The sequence below is a fragment of the Prunus avium genome, chromosome 4, assembly GCF_965620075.1.
Source record: "Prunus avium chromosome 4, drPruAviu1.hap1.1, whole genome shotgun sequence".
NCBI classification, from domain to species: Eukaryota; Viridiplantae; Streptophyta; class Magnoliopsida; order Rosales; family Rosaceae; genus Prunus; species Prunus avium.
Window position 1 is genome coordinate 28,189,249 of NC_142287.1, and position 14,669 is coordinate 28,203,917.

General features: G+C 39.2%; 3 protein-coding genes across 3 annotated transcripts; all 3 read right to left on the reverse strand.

Moving 5' to 3' along the window:
- Positions 1–920: 920 nt before the first annotated feature.
- Positions 921–2,774, reverse strand: REV7 (DNA-binding HORMA family protein). Its single transcript, XM_088251566.1, has 5 exons — positions 2,641–2,774; positions 2,473–2,553; positions 2,164–2,276; positions 1,822–2,011; positions 921–1,533 (listed from the first exon to the last, which is right to left on the reverse strand). Exons 1-5 carry the CDS (start codon positions 2,669–2,671, stop codon positions 1,334–1,336), a joined length of 615 nt encoding a protein of 204 aa, XP_088107692.1. The 5' UTR covers positions 2,672–2,774; the 3' UTR covers positions 921–1,333.
- A 2,278-nt stretch (positions 2,775–5,052) lies between these two features.
- Positions 5,053–9,296, reverse strand: LOC110768981 (elongation factor 2). The gene is made up of 4 exons (XM_021972872.2): positions 9,152–9,296; positions 8,145–8,202; positions 7,964–8,051; positions 5,053–7,714 (listed from the first exon to the last, which is right to left on the reverse strand). Exons 2-4 carry the CDS (start codon positions 8,145–8,147, stop codon positions 5,274–5,276), a joined length of 2,532 nt encoding a protein of 843 aa, XP_021828564.2. The 5' UTR covers positions 8,148–8,202; positions 9,152–9,296; the 3' UTR covers positions 5,053–5,273.
- A 1,173-nt stretch (positions 9,297–10,469) lies between these two features.
- Positions 10,470–14,410, reverse strand: LOC110768980 (elongation factor 2). The gene is made up of 4 exons (XM_021972871.2): positions 14,299–14,410; positions 13,660–13,706; positions 13,480–13,567; positions 10,470–13,148 (listed from the first exon to the last, which is right to left on the reverse strand). The coding sequence occupies exons 2-4, from the start codon at positions 13,660–13,662 to the stop codon at positions 10,708–10,710; spliced, it is 2,532 nt and encodes an 843-aa protein (XP_021828563.2). The 5' UTR covers positions 13,663–13,706; positions 14,299–14,410; the 3' UTR covers positions 10,470–10,707.
- Between the last annotated feature and the right edge of the window lie 259 nt (positions 14,411–14,669).

The following is a 14,669-nucleotide window of genomic DNA, read 5'->3' on the forward strand; positions in this document are numbered from 1 at the left end:
TGCACTAGCCAAAGGCATATGTTGTGAACCAGTTTTTTAAGAGAGCATCCGCATGAGTGTTCGACTCTATTCTAAACTTTGAAGCAATAACAAAATTTATCCGATATTTGGTATTAAGAAAATCAATACAATTCAAATTGAGACTCTGGAGGAAACTAAATGGTAAGGGATATGTTGAACATAGGATTCCTATGTAAGTGAGGGAACTTTTAAATGGTACTTTGTATATAGGTTACAGGTTAGCAGTGATTAGGACTAATAAAGGAAAAGGTTTCGTACATATTCTCTCTTCTTTAGCTTTTCCATAGAGACTGTTAGTTTGATGTTTCCACATAGCAGTTTAGGATATTCGGCTTTCACCGGAGATGTCTTTTGCCATGGTTTGTAATTGTAAATTCAATTAACGACCTGACATTCTAGTTGTAAATGCTTTCAGCAATCCCATAACGACTTGACGTTCTAGTTGTAAATGTAATGGAGCATGTAGATGATGCGACCCGAGTCAATTTTTAACCGTTATTTTCTTGATTGTCTCGATCAAAATAGAAAGAAAAAAATCAAGGAAAAAATCCAAGATATTTGAACTATTTTGAAATCACAATCTAAGATGTCGAATTTCTATGTTTAAACTAATCCTATGTAGATGAAATATGTCAAATGAAGTAATACAATTATAAGAAAAGCCATGAACATTTTGAGAGGAGAAGACATGCTTATGGCACATAACCATATTATTTAGAGCTCAAATATCAACACTAAAGGCGTTTGTTCTTTTCTATCCAAGGGCAAATTAGATTTCCCCTTCTTAACACTTTTTTCTTGAGAGTAATATTGGAGGTATCCACTTATTACACCAACTAAAGGAACATTCATTTCTATTCAAGGGATAATTGTTAAAAAGTTTATAAACTAATGCTGAGTAGCTCAAATGTGGTAAAAACCCTTTTGAATTGATGTTTCCCTGGACTTGGGAGAGTACAAACAACAATCCCTTCAAGTAAAAGGAAAAGAGATTTAGCTATCAGAAAAGTAATTTTGTTATCTCATAATATACTGTAAATTGTAATGTCATATGTAAATCACCTCCAGTTTTCTCTAAAGTGTTGTGCTTAAGCTTTACCCTTCATCTTCCACAAAATTTCTACCTTTGTGGTCTGTAATCTCATTCTAATTGGATGACAACTTTACGATACTAGGCACTGGATTATTGTGGTTTATACACCAAAATGCAGAAAGCGAGCGGAATTTACTTCATGAGCAGTATGTTTATGGGGCAGTGTGATCATGATTTGTCAAGTAAAATCAAGGCAGATATTCATTTGCTTAATTCCCTTTAAGCCTTTGGTTCAGATAAACCTGGATGTTCCAAATATAACTGCACAGATAGAGGTTCGCTACACATCGATTTAATAGGGGTTATCAATGGAGGCTGTTGCCATTGCTGTGTGTCTGTTGGAATCCATAACTCTGCATCCTTACTTGTACTTGCCTGAGGCAGGGATCGAAAGTACGCGGTTATCTCCCACCTGCAATCTGTTACAAAGGAAAAGCTTACACACCTAGCAGCAATATCTATAGGAAAGCAGACATGAAAATCCAAACCATGTTCATGAGCTCAACAACCACCCAAGCATATGGTCAATACTCAACCAATTAAACCAAAGCATTTGATAGAAAGTAGCAATTTTAAAGCGAAAACCAAACGGAACTACAGAATTGAAAAATAATTATATCAAATAGTATTCTAAGACAAAACTACAACACTGAAGCAAAAAAATGAACATCAATGTCAAGTTGTCAACTATGAAACTTAAAACTTACCCTGGGGAAGAACCCGTGTAAGGGATTCTGAGAAAGGAAGCTTGATAAAAAACGACCTTAGTGAGAACTCCAGGTCAGCTTCTTCCACCCTTGAGCCATAAGACTGATTCAAAGTGAGCTTAAACATAAATCTTTCCACAGGGATGCTATCACTGTTAAAGAAAATAACTGCTACTCTCTCCACCAGACCCTAGTTTGTAAAATGTACGTCTGTTTTAGTGAAAGTGGTACATCACCGGAATAAATACATTAAACGAATAAGAAAGACTGCATCTTTCTTTCAAAAATCAAAAAGAAAAAAGAAAAAAAAAGTAAAAGGAAATGAACGAGTAGAGGATCAACCTTTTGGATGAAAGGATGAAGTCCCGAGACAGCAGAATGGATATAATCTCTGAGTTCAGGGTGACGAGCGCTATGAACCACCAAATTCATATATTTCCTTCTTTCAAAAGCACCTTTGCCCAAAACCAACCATCAGTGAAAGCAGTTGAAAATGCAAAAACAACAATTACCCATTATCCCGCTAAGCTCATATGCAATTTGAAAACTGGGTTTTGCTTTCTGGGTTCCCCAGATAATGAAGAAAAACACAACTCAAAACCACAACTTTTTTTCTCAGCAACCAAAACGAGAAGTGGGTTTACAACAAACCTGGAGGGTAAATTCCTTTGAGGAGAACGATTGAAGTGATTGCCACCTCCAGGAATTCAACCAGAATCCGAGCTGTCTCACCTGCACCATTTTCAATTTTAATTATACTCATCTAATAGCCAAAAAATGAAGACGAAAACATACCAGAAGTAAAGAGGTCATTGAAACCTTGGGGAGATTGATTATCTTTGCGGTCCATCTCTACAGTTTGGAAGTGCGGTAACTTGGAGTTTTGGTTTGGGAATTTGAATGGTTTCGTACCTTGGAAGTTGCAAAGTGTGTTGAATAATATTAAGGCCTGTAGCCCGCTCTTTGGCGGGCCTGACAGAGAGCCCATGGAAATCTTTTTTATTTATTTATTTAAAACAAATATTAATGGGAGGAGGGAGGTTAGGCCTGGAAAATGGGCCGGGCCGGGCCAGCCCGGCCCTAAGAAGTGTGAGCCCAAGCCCTATCTTTCATGGGCTTTTTTGGCCCTAGACAACTATCGGGCCGGGCCGGGCCAGCCCACTATGAAATATGCAAAGCCCAGGCCCTACCCACGGGCCAAACTATTTCGGGCTTTCAAGACGGGCCTATATGGCCCTTGTCTATATATATATATATATATATATATATAACATTATTAAGACACAATTCCAATCCGAAAACAATAATAAATCTTCAAATCAATATAATATTTAGAGACTATGAATGCCAAGGCATTTATCAAAAATCTCAACTAAGATTTATGCTAAAATCCAATAATCCAAATGAGGATTTCGGCAATCTAGCAAGAACTTCAAATGGAAGGCCCATATACAAATGACTGACCCTGCCAAGCTATTTATAAAGGAAAAAATAATTGTGTTGATGTGTGAAGTCGATGTGGGACAGAAATAGACACCCACCCCCACTTACTCTTTCTTTTTCTTCCTTCCCAGCCTCCTCCACTTTATCTTTCTTCCTTTCAAGAGCGGGAAGAAGGAGACGAAGGAAGAGAAGAGAGCGATGGAAAAAAATAGAAAAAAGAGAGAGATATGGAAGATGACGCAAAAGAGGGAGAAGAGAAAAAATTGCAAAGACTAACAGAGGAAGAAGGAGGAAAAATAGAAAGAGAGAGGGAGAGAAGAATAAGGAAAAAAGAAATAAAAGAGAGAGGGAGAGATGGAAAGTAACGGAAGGAAGAAGAAGGGAAAAAAATAAAAAATGAAGGTGTTGGGAGGAGAGATGAGATATGAGACAAAGCATGCTCTTAAAAAATGAAGGTGTTGGGGAGATATGAGACAAAGTAACGGGCCTTTTCAAACTATTAATATTATATATAATATAACTATATTAATAAAATAAAATAATTATAATCGGGCCGGGCCGGGCTTTTAAAGGGCTTAAAAATGAAGCCCAAGCCCTACTCATTAGACTTCGGGCCGGGCCAAGCCCGCCCATTACTTCGGGCCGGGTAAGCCCATGCATTAAAAAATAGGGCCGGGTTCGGGCCAGCCCATCGGGCCCGGGCTTTTTTTCCAGGCCTAGAGGCTGTCCAATTTGCTATCTCTTGGGATCAGGGGTGGGCATTCAAATCGGCGAACCGAAAATCCGAACCGAACCGCACAGAATCAAATCAGAAAAAAAATAGGGTTGACCAAAAAGTCAACAACCGATCAAAAACCGAATTGGACCAGTTTTGGTTTTGGTTTTATACCTTCAAAAACCAGACCGGGCCAAATCGAATTGGTCAAATTAAAAAATATATAATTTCAATATTTATTTATATTCAATGCTATATTTTTAATTTCATAACTAATATTTATCCAAGTTCAATTTCAAAATATCTCTCTTTTCTAGCTTTAATATTTATTTTTATACGAAATTGAATAATTTGTTAATTTTCAAGTCAAAAAAATAAAATTTCAGTTGAAAATATTTTTAAAAAATATTTTTTATAATTCAGTTCAAAATCGAACTGGACTGGAATCGATTCAATCCGAATAAGATAGTTTTTGAAAATTTTTAATTAAAATCGAACCGAACCAAATTGGATGAATAGTACCAGATCAGTTCTAATTTGAGGTAAAAACCGGTCGAAACCAAACCCTGCCCATAGAAGTGTTAAATTGATGACTCCAGTATTTTCTTTTAATACAAGCGATACTCTAAATTACAAGCGATAGTTAATTGTTAGTCTAGCATAGTATAGTAGACTAGTCCGAATTATAAACCCAACTTAAATTTAATGGCTTAAATTTTTGAGTCTTTATGTTGAGAGTAAAAAGAGAGGGTAAAAGCTGGTTAAAGAGGGAAAGGAAAGGAATGTGAGTCAAAGTAAGATTTCACAAGAGCTCTGTGTGGCACCAACTAGCAGTTAAGCACTCATCTCCAAAACATTCGGGACACAAGCAAAATCATCCTAGTAGAAAATCGGAAGCCTACAATTTGCAAAGTTGGTTCATCAGCAACTTTGAGCAACTCAAGCAAACCTGTTGATCCGAAATCAAGAGCCGATTCTCATGTAAGAAGCATTTCCTAATCAGGAGGCAGAAATTTAGAAAAATTTGTTTACAGATGGTAATAAAATAAACAAAAGGAACATAGATGCGAAAATAGAAGAGAAAGTACGATATATATATCATAACCCATGTAGAAAACAGAGTAAGAAGTTTACGAAAAGGAACATCATAACAGTGAAGATGAAGCTACAAGTCCCTAACAGTAACAGAGGGCAGAAAACCAAACAAATTAAAATAGCTAAAGACCAAAAATATTGTAGCGCAATCTCCTCAGGCCAATTGGCAGGACCAAAAACTAATAGCTTAGTAAATTGTTTAAAGCTTATCCTCAAACTCGGATAGCGGGGTCATTTGCTCCTTCAAGCCCTTCCTCTTGCGGATATCTGTAACAAGCTGTGCAGCCTGGGATCCAACTTCCAATGGATCAGACGACATCATCTCCCAATGATCAAACACACATTGTGGGAAAGCCTGCCCTGAAGTCGAAGCCCTCAGTTGACCGGAGAATCCAAAAGATTCAATGACGGGGAGGTATGCCTTGATATTGTAGAGTGGGGTACCAGGCCTCTGAATTTCCTCAAACACATGCCCACGTTTCTGATTAAGAACACTGTAGATACCACCAAGAGCCTGCTCTGGAGCTTGGATTTCAACAAGATATACAGGTTCAAGGAGCCTTGGCTTGGCAGTGATCTGGGAAGCATAGATGACCCTCCTAGCAGTGGGAATGACCTGACCACCTCCTCTGTGGATGGCATCAGCGTGAAGAACCACATCACAGACTTCAAAGCAAATACCCCTCATGTTTTCTTCTGCCAATGCACCTTCCTTTGAAGCCCACTGGAAACCAGCAACAACAGAGTCCTTAATTTCATTCAGGTACTGAACTCCCTTACACATATCCACCACCATGTTAGGACCGGTGGTCTCAGGGCCAAAACACCAGATTTTCTTAGCAAGATCCTTGTCCCAACCAAACTCTTCTGCCAAGATCTTGGAACGAATTTTGGGATCATCTCTTGGGCCAATACGACCATCATCAATGGCCTCAGGAAGACCTTCCTCCAAGGGTCGAGCTTCCATATACAGACGGTTATGCTTGTTGGGTGACTTGCTCATCACAGTACGACAAGACTTCTCCAGGACAGTCTCACGGAAAGACACAACAGGGTCAGATTTTATAATCTCAGCTCCACCCATGAAATCATCTTGTAGATCCTTCAAACAGATCTCAAGATGGAGTTCACCAGCACCAGCAATAATGTGCTCACCGGATTCCTCAATGGAACAGACAACCATAGGATCAGACTTGGCCAGACGTTTCAGACCTTCAACAAGTTTGGGAAGGTCAGAAGCCACCTTGCATTGAACAGCAACACGCACAACAGGTGAGACCGAGAACTTCATAGCACGAATGGGGTGAGCATCCACTTCCTTCTCATTTGTCAATGTAGCATTCTTGGTGATAAACTGATCAAGACCAACCAAGGCAACAGTGTTACCACAAGGAACATCCTCAACAGTTTCTTGTTTCTTTCCCATCCAAATAACAGTCCTCTGCACGTTCTTAACATACAAATCTTTCTTCTCTCCAGGAACATAATTTGGACCCATGATTCTAACCTTCAAACCTGTCTGGACTTTCCCAGCAAAGACACGACCAAATGCAAAGAATCGACCCTTGTCAGATGCTGGAATCATCTTAGATACATAGAGCATAAGAGGCCCTTCGGGATCACAGTTCCTGATAGCATTTGCATATTGATCATCAAGGGGACCCTCGTACAAGTTCTCAACACGGTATCTCTGGGCAGTTGAAGGAGAGGGAAGGTGAAAGATCATCATTTCCAATAGGGCACTGCTGGCTGGTAGCCAGGTCTGCATGACACGCTTCATCAACGCCTTCCCCATCAGGTCCTTTTCATCACTCTTCATCGTGACACCAAGCTTTGTCAACATGGGCCACAACTTGTCCTTCTGATCATTCATGCAGATGTTGATAATCTGCTTGATGGGTTCATAACAGAACTGAACGAAACCACGCTTGCAGGTAGCAGAACCAGTGTTCTTGCCGGTCCATTTCTTGGTAGCTGGGTCAAAGTAGTTCTCTCCCCAGAGCCTTTCCATCATCTTTGATTCATCAACTCCAAACTTGGATGCATACATCTTGGCAAAGTTGGTCAGAGTAAAAGCCCATCCGTGCAAACCAGCTGAAAAGGCAACTGTTCCTTTCTCTGGATAGACCTGGACATCACCAAGAAGGGGGTCTTCGTATGTAGCCATAATGACATTAGCATTCTCAATAACCCTTTGGAATGCTTGGTAAGCCTCCTCTCCATCGACTTGGAGCTCAAGGAAGCACCTGTCCATCTTGTTAACAGTCAAAACAGGCCTGATCCTTTCTCCCAAGGCTTGACGAAGAACAGTCTCTGTTTGGACACAAACACCCTCAATGCAATCAACCACCACAAGTGCACCATCAGTAATACGAAGAGCAGCTGTGACTTCAGATGAAAAGTCAACGTGCCCAGGGGAATCAATGAGATTGATGAGGTACTCATTTCCGTTTCTCTCCCCCTTGTAGCTCTTCAAAGATTCATCAGTCATCTCATAGTAGAGAGAGATACCAGTAGATTTGATAGTGATACCACGCTCTGCCTCATCTGCACGGGTATCTGTCATCCGGACATCACCAGCAACTTCTTGTGCAATGATACCAGCAGCAGCAACAAGAGAGTCGGTAAGGGTTGACTTCCCTGCATATCAAAATTCAGTACCATTATAGCTATGAATAAACACACAGGGCATTGAAACATGAACAAGAATGTAATGCAAATTTGAAAGCAAATGGAAAATTATACATTTGAGCAGGGAATAATCAACCAGATAGAAGAAAGCAGCTCAAATTAACTCAAACAGAATACCATTAATCACTCCATTATGAGCAGGTGAGTGAAAATAATGTTACAAATATAAGAATTATCAAGTGCAAAAGTTATCGATACCATGATCAACATGTGCAATAACGGACATATTGCGAATGTTATGCTTGTAGTCCATAATCCTACGGAGTTCCTCTGCTGTAAACTTCACCTGCACATATCAATAATATCTCCCCATTAAGAATTACGAAATTAACAGAGCAGCCCAACAACCAGTAAGCTTAGATTGATAGATTACACTTACCATCTTGACTAGTATTTAAGAGAAACCACCAATTTGTAATTATAAGGAGGTGAACCACCTGAAAATTAAAACCATAAAGATAATGAACCTAGGGTTCAATTGAACATTCAAGCAAGAAATTCAAGTAAATATCTATGAATAACCTCTACTTTGATAACTATTATTGTATCAAATATAATAATTTTATTAACAATCAAGATAAAAGATTTCAATCAGAAAAAATAATCACACATGGTATTCTCTTCTCTGCAAGGCCTCGCATGTTTGGATGTGTGAAGGTATTCAAGAGGGAAAAACAAGCAATATAAAACATATACCAATGGGAAAAACAAGCAATTAGCCACATTCAAACTACAGTAGATAGAAATTTTCTCACTTCGAATTGTGTGTAAATTATTTCATAGCATTTAGAAAAATATTTGCCGGGAAATATATAATGAAACGATATAATGGAAAAGATAACATTTATTCATAAACACAGAGGAAAATCTCTTATGGTCACGTAATGATTTTTCACAGTAGCAAGGAAACATCAGAAATTTTTTCCAAATACTATTTTGCAGCAAAAAAAAAACAGTGTGTTAGTGCGATCAGTGTATAAACTGAGGATATATATGAAACGACAAATCTACTCAGAAAAAGGAACGATATTCCAATACATCACGTAAAAAACTCCAACCGTCCAAAGAAAACGCCAGAAAATCTTTCCACCAAGAAAATTTTTTCACGTAACAATTTTCCGACGAAACAAACAGCGCCTTACAGTGATCAACACAAGAAACAAGGATCTAATACAAATATGTGAACAATCTAAGATCAAAAGCATGCATATAAAACGAGAATTTTCAACAAAAAGATAAAATAATAATAAAATCCATGCAGATCAACCATTTTCAGAAGAAATAAAATGCATAGCGACGAAAACCAGAAAACAGAAGAATAATCTGAGATATAAAATTAAAGGCAGGCACTGAATTGAATAAAACAAAGAGGATATACGAACGAACCTCAAGAAGAATCGAGGCAGAGAGAGAGGAATTCTCCGCAGCCTGTAAAAGAGAATGAGACTGAGAGAGAATTTGTGGGTTCCAAAGGGAGTGTGTGAGTGTTATATAAGGTTAGGGTTTTCGTTTCATGGGTTGGGCTCCGCTGTGCCATTTTCTAGTCTCTCATGGCCCACCATTCTCTACTTGAGCCTTTTTTTCTTTTTCTTTTTTCTATATAAATTTAAGCATATATTTTATGACCCCCCCCAAAAAAAAAACATAGATTGAGGAATTTCGTTTGATCACCCAAGATTGTTCTTTGGAAACCCAACCCCAAACTTTGGTGTTTCCTATGTGAATAAGTTTTGCAACAAGTATGAGAGTGTTGTTTGTTTCTTTAATATTTCTCAAAAATACAATTTATATGCAATTTAGATATATTTCTCTAATTATCATATTTGGGACCACAATCTCCCTCCACGTGTAGTGCCTGCTTTTAATTTTGACATATGGGTAAGTTTGGTTGAACTATGTAGGAGTAATTTAGGACACAAAAAAATTGTATGTGTTCCGGTCCATACATTCCATGCATCTTAAAACCTATTCCCGCGATATATAAGTTCTTCTCCAGAACGTGACTTCATCACATAACATGTAATAAAAAGGATGGCGATTTTCACTCCCATTTTCTCCTTCTACACTAATTCCCTTGTTTTTTGTGTTGTTTGTGTTGATAGAAAGAAAAAAGGAAAACCAGATGACAAAAAGAAAGCTTTGGAGCATATAAGGCTAACCATGTTCATACAGTAAGCATCAAATGCTTCCACCATTCAGTACCATTTCTTCTTTGGTCAACATCCAAAAAGTTCCAGTTACGCAAGGAAAATGCAATGCCACATTGAAGCAAAATCAAGGGCCAAATGCTCCAGAACTTGCAAATACAAGGCCAATACAGTTATTTACCATCTAAAAGTTCCAGTGGTGCTCCAAAATCACAAAGCAATCAAATTTTACTCGATGCTGCTTTCACAACACAATAATCCCGACAGAAAATTGAAAATGCAAATCAGGCCAACTCCTACAGCAAGACTGGTCTTAAGTAAGCCACCCTGTCCGGCCACTCAGCACGGCAAGGTGGGCAGAGACTGCCACCAATGTTTTTCCCTGTATCACAACAGAAGAATTAGGTTCAAAAGTAGGCATCTGCCTGCTTTCCTATATCTATTGAGATATGACGCTGTAGCAAACACACAGAACAGTCTAGTTATGCAAGAACAAGCTATCCAATCCACGAAACAAACCATGAAAAGGGGTGTATAGTAAATTCAAAAATAGCATGTACCAGCAATGGCAGAAATGATTCCATAAGCAACAAAGTAAGAACATAACATTACATAATCTTCTGAGCACGCACAAAACGTTACTACTGGCACAGGATGCTGACTACAACAACAGGAGGGTTGGTACAAACATTAAACGAAAACAAAAAACTGAAAACCAAAAATAGGCAGTGCAATGGAACTACTGTCTCAAAGTAACTCAGTCATCCAATTCTTCGATAAAATCAAAGAAATTACTCAGAGTTTGTCCTCAAACTCGGATAGTGGGGTCATTTGCTCCTTCAAACCCTTCCTCTTACGGATATCTGTAACAAGCTGTGCAGCCTGGGATCCAGCTTCCAATGGATCAGACGACATCATCTCCCAATGATCAAACACACATTGTGGGAAGGCCTGACCTGAAGTCGAAGCCCTCAGTTGACCAGAGAACCCAAAAGATTCAACGACGGGGAGGTATGCCTTGATATTGTAGAGTGGAGTACCTGGCCTCTGCATTTCCTCAAACACATGCCCACGTTTCTGATTAAGAACACTGTAGATACCACCAAGAGCCTGCTCTGGAGCTTGGATTTCAACAAGATATACAGGTTCAAGGAGCCTTGGCTTGGCAGTGATCTGGGAAGCATAGATGACCCTCCTAGCAGTGGGAATGACCTGACCACCTCCTCTGTGGATGGCATCAGCGTGAAGAACCACATCACAGACTTCAAAGCAAATACCCCTCATGTTTTCTTCTGCCAATGCACCTTCCTTTGAAGCCCACTGGAAACCAGCAACAACAGAGTCCTTAATTTCATTCAGGTACTGAACACCCTTACACATATCCACCACCATGTTAGGACCGGTGGTCTCAGGGCCAAAACACCAGATTTTCTTAGCAAGATCCTTGTCCCAACCAAACTCTTCTGCCAAGATCTTGGAACGGATTTTGGGATCATCTCTTGGGCCAATACGACCATCATCAATGGCCTCAGGAAGACCTTCCTCCAAGGGTCGAGCTTCCATATACAGACGGTTATGCTTGTTGGGTGACTTGCTCATCACAGTACGACAAGACTTCTCCAGGACAGTCTCACGGAAAGACACAACAGGGTCAGATTTTATAATCTCAGCTCCACCCATGAAATCATCTTGTAGATCCTTCAAACAGATCTCAAGATGGAGTTCACCAGCACCAGCAATAATGTGCTCACCGGATTCCTCAATGGAACAGACAACCATAGGATCAGACTTGGCCAGACGTTTCAGACCTTCAACAAGTTTGGGAAGGTCAGAAGCCACCTTGCATTGAACAGCAACACGCACAACAGGTGAGACCGAGAACTTCATAGCACGAATGGGGTGAGCATCCACTTCCTTCTCATTTGTCAATGTAGCATTCTTGGTGATAAACTGATCAAGACCAACCAAGGCAACAGTGTTACCACAAGGAACATCCTCAACAGTTTCTTGTTTCTTTCCCATCCAAATAACAGTCCTCTGCACGTTCTTAACATACAAATCCTTCTTCTCTCCAGGAACATAATTTGGACCCATGATTCTAACCTTCAAACCTGTCTGGACTTTACCAGCAAAGACACGACCAAAGGCAAAGAATCGACCCTTGTCAGATGCGGGAATCATCTTAGATACATAGAGCATAAGAGGCCCTTCGGGATCACAGTTCCTGATAGCATTTGCATATTGATCATCAAGGGGACCCTCGTACAAGTTCTCAACACGGTATCTCTGGGCAGTTGAAGGAGAGGGAAGGTGAAAAATCATCATTTCCAATAGGGCACTGCTGGCTGGTAGCCAGGTCTGCATGACACGCTTCATCAATGCCTTCCCCATCAGCTCCTTTTCTTCACCCTTCATCGTGACACCAAGCTTTGTCAACATGGGCCACAACTTGTCCTTCTGATCATTCATGCAGGTGTTGATAATCTGCTTGATGGGTTCATAACAGAACTGAACAAAACCACGCTTGCAGGTAGCAGAACCAGTGTTCTTGCTGGTCCATTTCTTGGTAGCTGGGTCAAAGTAGTTCTCACCCCAGAGCCTTTCCATCATCTTTAACTCATCAACTCCAAACTTGGATGCATACATCTTGGCAAAGTTGGTCAAAGTAAAAGCCCATCCGTGCAAACCAGCTGAAAAGGCAACTGTTCCTTTCTCTGGATAGACCATGACATCACCAAGAAGGGGGTCTTCGTATGTAGCCATAATGACATTAGCATTCTCAATAACCCTCTGGAATGTTTGGTAAGCCTCCTCTCCTTCGACCTGGAGCTCAAGGAAGCACCTGTCCATCTTGTTAACAGTCAAAACAGGCCTGATCCTTTCTCCCAAGGCTTGACGAAGAACAGTCTCTGTTTGGACACAAACACCCTCAATGCAATCAACCACCACAAGTGCACCATCAGTAATACGAAGAGCAGCTGTGACTTCAGATGAAAAGTCAACGTGCCCAGGGGAATCAATGAGATTGATGAGGTACTCATTTCCGTTTCTCTCCCCCTTGTAGCTCTTCAAAGATTCATCAGTCATCTCATAGTAGAGAGAGATACCAGTAGATTTGATAGTGATACCACGCTCTGCCTCATCTGCACGGGTATCTGTCATCCGGACATCACCAGCAACTTCTTGTGCAATGATACCAGCAGCAGCAACAAGAGAGTCGGTAAGGGTTGACTTCCCTGAGAGGAGGAAAATTTTAACATTATTACTTGATCATGCAACCACAGATACAACAGAACAAGAAGCAAATAAATCAAATATGGTCCAAGCCTCAGTGGGCTTCAGTAAATTTTTTTTTTTACGAAGTTAACAATTGCATTAATATCCTACTCATACATACAAATTCAGCCACTCCTTTAGCTGCGCCTCGAAACCATAATTGATAATTATGATATTCAAGCTTGGGAACAGATAAGATCATTTAAAGCCAGTATAAATGCTCTATACTTGTAAACAAATCACCATTTCAGATTGATACTTGGTAAGCCAAATAAATAACATTATATATACCGTGATCAACATGCGCAATAACAGACATGTTACGAATGTTGTGTTTGTAGTCCATAATCCTACGGAGCTCCTCAGCTGTGAACTTCACCTGTACATATGAAAAATATAACTCAATTAAAATAAAGGAAATAATGTATCTCGGCAACCGACTGAACTAAAATGATGAAACAAGTAATTTACCATCTTGAATAGTCTTCAAATGTCACCTCCAAAAATATAATTAGTACCTGTCCACAAAAATAGTAAAACCATCATAATTAGATAAATGAACAAGAACAAAGTCACAAGAGCCATAACAGTTACAAAATTCCCCACCAATTAAAGGAAATCCAAAAGCATAGTAAGAAAGTAATTTTGCAGGAGTTTTGATACATACATATGTGTTTATGCAAGTAAATATATAAGATATTTGTTTAAATCTGGTATGTGTGTATGCATCCATATCTATACGATCTTCCCTTAAATTTGATATGGGTTATATGAAAAAAAAAAAAAAAAAGAAGCTCAAAATCTAATTTTTTTTTCATCCAAAGAAGCTAGCATAAAAATAATAAATAAAAAAGTCGGCTAAACAATCAGATTATACAAGCAGCAACTAAGCAAAAGAAAATTCAATCTAATCCATTTCAAATCATATAGTACAAAAGATTATACTACTTTGACCGTCTAATTACAGATCTTAAGCTAGAAAAATCGAAAAACATGTACTCGAAATCATTTAATTGAAGTAAGCAAGCAAGTTAACTACTTCAAAGCAAGCTTCAGATCTAAATATAGTAGAGAGAGAGAGAGAGAGAGAGAGAGAGAGAGAGAGCGAACCAGGTGACAAGCAGCTAGCTAGGCGGCAGGCGAAAGAAAATGGAGCTAGAACTTCAGACTTCTCCTTTATATACAAAAGGAGCTGAGAGAGAATAAAATAGTAAGACCGAGGTATATGCGGTTGTGAAATGAGGTCTTCGTTATCTAGGGTTTTGTAATAAACTGGGTTGGGCTTTGCTTTGTAAATGGGCCAGAGGTCCAGTCTGGATTATTGAAAACCAATTTCCAATGAACTCTTGTCATAAGATTGAAAATGTTCTTGAAATTTTCAACTTGTCAAGGCCAACACAAAGTTAGCAAAATAAACTAACTTAAATGATTGATTTAAGAAAGGGGAAGGTTCACATTCAAACGTAATCAACGAGTAATTT

What these genes read in the sequence shown, in the direction of transcription:
- LOC110768981 (XM_021972872.2), bottom strand. An exon ending in TATTGCACATGTTGATCATG is followed by an intron (nt 7,715 to 7,963) that starts GTATCGATAACT and finishes TTTGATATGCAG; the next exon opens with GGAAGTCAACCCTTACCGAC.
- LOC110768980 (XM_021972871.2), bottom strand. An exon ending in TATTGCGCATGTTGATCACG is followed by an intron (nt 13,149 to 13,479) that starts GTATATATAATG and finishes TCCTCCTCTCAG; the next exon opens with GGAAGTCAACCCTTACCGAC.
- REV7 (XM_088251566.1), bottom strand. Translation starts at nt 2,671, where the DNA reads ATGGACCGCAAAGATAATCAATCTCCCCAAG. An exon ending in AGATAATCAATCTCCCCAAG is followed by an intron (nt 2,554 to 2,640) that starts GTTTCAATGACC and finishes AAAATGGTGCAG; the next exon opens with GTGAGACAGCTCGGATTCTG. An exon ending in TTCATCCTTTCATCCAAAAG is followed by an intron (nt 2,012 to 2,163) that starts GTTGATCCTCTA and finishes TTTACAAACTAG; the next exon opens with GGTCTGGTGGAGAGAGTAGC.